Here is a 3,862-nt window from a genome sequence, read left to right as displayed (position 1 = left end):
TTAAGTAGATTTTATTTTTAATTTCTAATTAAATATAATTCAGAAAATTTTATTTTTAATTTCTGATTAAATTTAATTTAACATTTTTTTTCTGATTAAATTTAATTCAACAATTTTTTTTAATTTAGCATTTTGTTTTGGAGACATTTTATATTATGTATTGTTTGAGTACTATGAACTTTTAATTATTAAAAATGTTTAATGCATGAATTTAGAGTTATTTTTTGTTTTTTTAGCTTTTATATATATATTATTAATTATTTAATATATATATATATAAATTAATATTAAAATAGCGGTTATCTCGCTACGCGTCATCCCGCTATCCCAGTTTTAGGGTCGACCGCTCCGCTATCCGGGATTGACTACTATGATCATGAGTTTAATTAATGCATTCAACCATGGTAGTTGAATCGAGATACAAATAATGTATCGGAAGGCTTATTTTTTGAATCGTGAATCGAATCGTATCGTGAATCGTAAGATTCATGATCAATAAAAACATAGTGTATATATATGCATACAAGACATATAAAAATGAAGTCATACATAAATATATAGTAATTAGTAACATATAAACAAACAAAGATACAATTATACAAATAAAAACAGTCTCAAAGCCAAAAGAAATGACTGCACAGTTCAACAACAAAGCCTCCAAAAAAAACCATTGTTGTTGCTAAATATATGCATATACCAGGGACTGTTTGCTACTCTAATTCAGCAATATAGCTACCCTAAAAAAATATTAGTGTTGTTGCAGCATAAACTCAGCAACAAGTGGTGCTACTGCAACACAAATTCTGCCACACAAATTCAGTCATATAGCCTCAAAAAATCTATACAAAATGCCCCTATCCAAGATCATTCATCATCCCCAACCCCAAGATCTACATCACTCAAGTCATCTTCATCTTCTAATATCAAAAGTTCTTCTTCTTCATTATCTTCAATTTCATCCTCATCTTCTATTATTGATTTTCCCTTACCAATCTTGGCATTCAAGTTTCTTGGACCTATGTAATCAAAAGAAATAAGAAAATAATAAGGTCTAGTTCTAATTCCAACTTCCAAGTTCTAAACTAACTTTTAAATATAAATAATTATCTCTCTTTCTTTTCTTCTTTGGAGCTCCCTCATCAACACCAAAGCACTCATGTACATCCATCCATGAGGCATCAATAGGCAAGCAAGGATTCTCCTTTTCGGTGATCCATTCATCATCAGATTCAATATCTGACAAACATATGGGATCATAGGTATCTCCATTCTCTTCTCTACTATTTTGCCTCATCTCAAGTTGAAGATTATATTTGACATATACAAGTGCATTTAATCTTTGTTGCTCCAATCGATTTCTTCTCTTAGTATGCACTTGGTCAAATGTACTCCAATTTCTCTCACATCCCGTGGCACTACATGTAAGACTCAAAATTCTCATGGCCACCTTTTGTAACTCTTTACCTCTTCCACCGTAACTCTCCCACCAAAAAGCTACAAAAAAAAATGTATTTATTTTACAAATGTAGTTATTAATTATTATGTATTATGTTTATGATATTAATAAAGAGTAAAAATTAAAGGAATACCCGGTTGTTTCTTATCTCTAGTAGCTATTGCCATGTCCATTCCAAAGATCTCCTTAGCTCCCTTAAACTTTTCAAGTTGTTGATCTATTATAACTCTTGTCCTTATATCCGGAACCATTCTTTGAAAGGTTTCATATAAACCAATTAACACTTCACTATCCGGATTGAAGTTCTTGTCATAATGATACCTAACCAAATAAGAAATAACTTAGCTACTAGGCACAAAGAAAATAGTAGTTCTTAAAATGATAATTATTTTTAAATAATTTACCTAGGATTGAGATAATAGGCAGCTGCATGAAGAGGCCTATGAAGCTGCAGATTCCACCTAGTGTCAATAATCTTCCACACTTTTTTATACCTTGACTCTTGCATTTGAAAGTTTTGAACAATTTTCTCTTTAGCCCTATCCATTGCTTCATAAATGTATGGTGAGGCTGGCTTTGAATCACCATCTACAAGCCTTAACACTTTCACAAGTGGAATCACGCACTTTAGACAATATGTAATTGATCTCCAAAATCTATCATCACTCAACACTAGGTTCATGACTTGCTTAGCCTCACTTTTACTAGCATGTGGACTAGTAGCCCATTCCTCCGATGCAAACATTGATCTAAGAGCATTCTTTTGTTGTTTAATGCAATTTAGTGTAAGATAAGAAGTTGCAAATCTTGTCACAGCTGGTCTTGCTAATTCCCCTCCATTGGAATATTGTCTATACAAATTAAGGACTCATGTATGCCTATATATGTAGGTAGTAATCTTCTTTGCATTAGCAATGGTATTATAGAATACCGGAAGCTCTCCAATGTCCTCAAGGATTAGATCAAGGCAATGGGCTGCACATGGGGACCAAAATAGTTTGGTTCTCCTCTCCATTAACATTTGTCCAGCAGCCACAAGATTAGAAGCCCCATCCGTCACAACTTGGACTACATGCTCCTCCCCAATTTCTTCAACAATGTTGTCTAACAATTCAAACATTTTTTCCCATCCTTTATCACATCACTAGTATCAATAGATTTCAAAAAAACAGTCCCACTTGGACTGTTAACAAGAAAATTAGTGAGTGATCTTCCTTTCCCATCCGTCCAACCATCACACATCAAGGTGCATCCCCATTTCTCCCAATCACTTCTATATTTCTCTAAGCTTTTTTGGATGTTGTCAACAGCTTTCTTCAAAAAAGAAACCCTCACCTCATGATAAGTTGGTGGCTTCAAACCTCTCCCATATTCTCCAACAACCTTCAACATTTGAATAAAAAGAGGACTCCTTACCAAATTAAATGGTAATGCATTACCATAAATGCATTTACAAATTTCTTGAATCACAAATTCCCTATCTTTACAAACTTCATTCATTGTCTTTTGTTGGAAAATTTTAGATGTTCCCTCTTTTCCTTTTACTGTCCCATTCTCTATATTCAAGCAATCCTCTTTTTTTTTATCTTTAGTTTCCAAGAGCTTGACAAATATTTCCTTCACATCATCCGGAACACTTGTGCAAGCAATCACATTTTCCTTTGTTCCAGCAAGATGATGTTTCATCCTTGAAATACCACCCCAACAAACATGAGAACAAAACTTACATTTTACTTTGAGTCTATTTGGAGGGATACTATCACAATAGTTCCAAGTGATATCGGGCTCTCTTTTTGAATGACCCATTTTTTAATGGCCTACCAAGTACCAATAAATAGAAACTTAGACAGCAGCAAGAGAGGGAAGTTGTAGAGGGAATAACAAAGAAAAAAAAGAGAGAACAAGTGAAGGAATGGACCACAAACAGCAACCCAAACAGCAACAAGAAGGAAGCCCTTACCTTGGACCACGAACAGCAACCCAAGCAGCAACAAGAAGGAAGCCCTTACTTTGGACCACGAACAGCAACCCAAGCAGCAACAAGAAGGAAGCCCTTACCTTGGACCACGAACAGCAACCCAAACAAACGAAGCAGAGAAGTTGAACCACGCAAATGGACCACAAAAAGTGAAACCCACTAAGTGGGTCATGTACAGGGAGTATAAGCGGGAGTTTCTGTCTCATTTCGTTTTTTTTTTAAAAAAAATCATTTTTTAGGGTTTTTAGAACCGGGTTTCGGGGGTGACCCGCAATGTCCAGAATCGTGCGATTTCTCCTTAGAATCGCGATTTTCCGATTCCGAACACGATACAAGCGATTCGCATACGATTCGTAATCAAAAACGAGTCATCATGCGATTCGAATCGCGGCAGCTCTGAATCGTATAGTATCGTACGATACGAATCG

At 34.9% G+C, this 3,862-nt stretch overlaps 1 protein-coding gene across 1 annotated transcript; it reads right to left on the bottom strand.

The window, feature by feature from the left end:
* Window positions 1-530: 530 nt before the first annotated feature.
* Window positions 531-3,644, bottom strand: LOC145954194 (uncharacterized). The gene is made up of 3 exons (XM_083067981.1): window positions 1,861-3,644; window positions 1,590-1,777; window positions 531-1,494 (listed from the first exon to the last, which is right to left on the bottom strand). Exons 1-3 carry the CDS (start codon window positions 2,199-2,201, stop codon window positions 1,058-1,060), a joined length of 966 nt encoding a protein of 321 aa, XP_082924107.1. The 5' UTR covers window positions 2,202-3,644; the 3' UTR covers window positions 531-1,057.
* Between the last annotated feature and the right edge of the window lie 218 nt (window positions 3,645-3,862).

The sequence above is a fragment of the Cajanus cajan genome, chromosome 2 (assembly GCF_000230855.2).
Source record: "Cajanus cajan strain Asha chromosome 2, NIPB_CcT2T_4, whole genome shotgun sequence".
Lineage (NCBI taxonomy): Eukaryota > Viridiplantae > Streptophyta > Magnoliopsida > Fabales > Fabaceae > Cajanus > Cajanus cajan.
The sequence above is the reverse complement of the archived record's forward strand: the minus strand, read 5'-3'. Positions and strand labels throughout refer to the sequence as shown.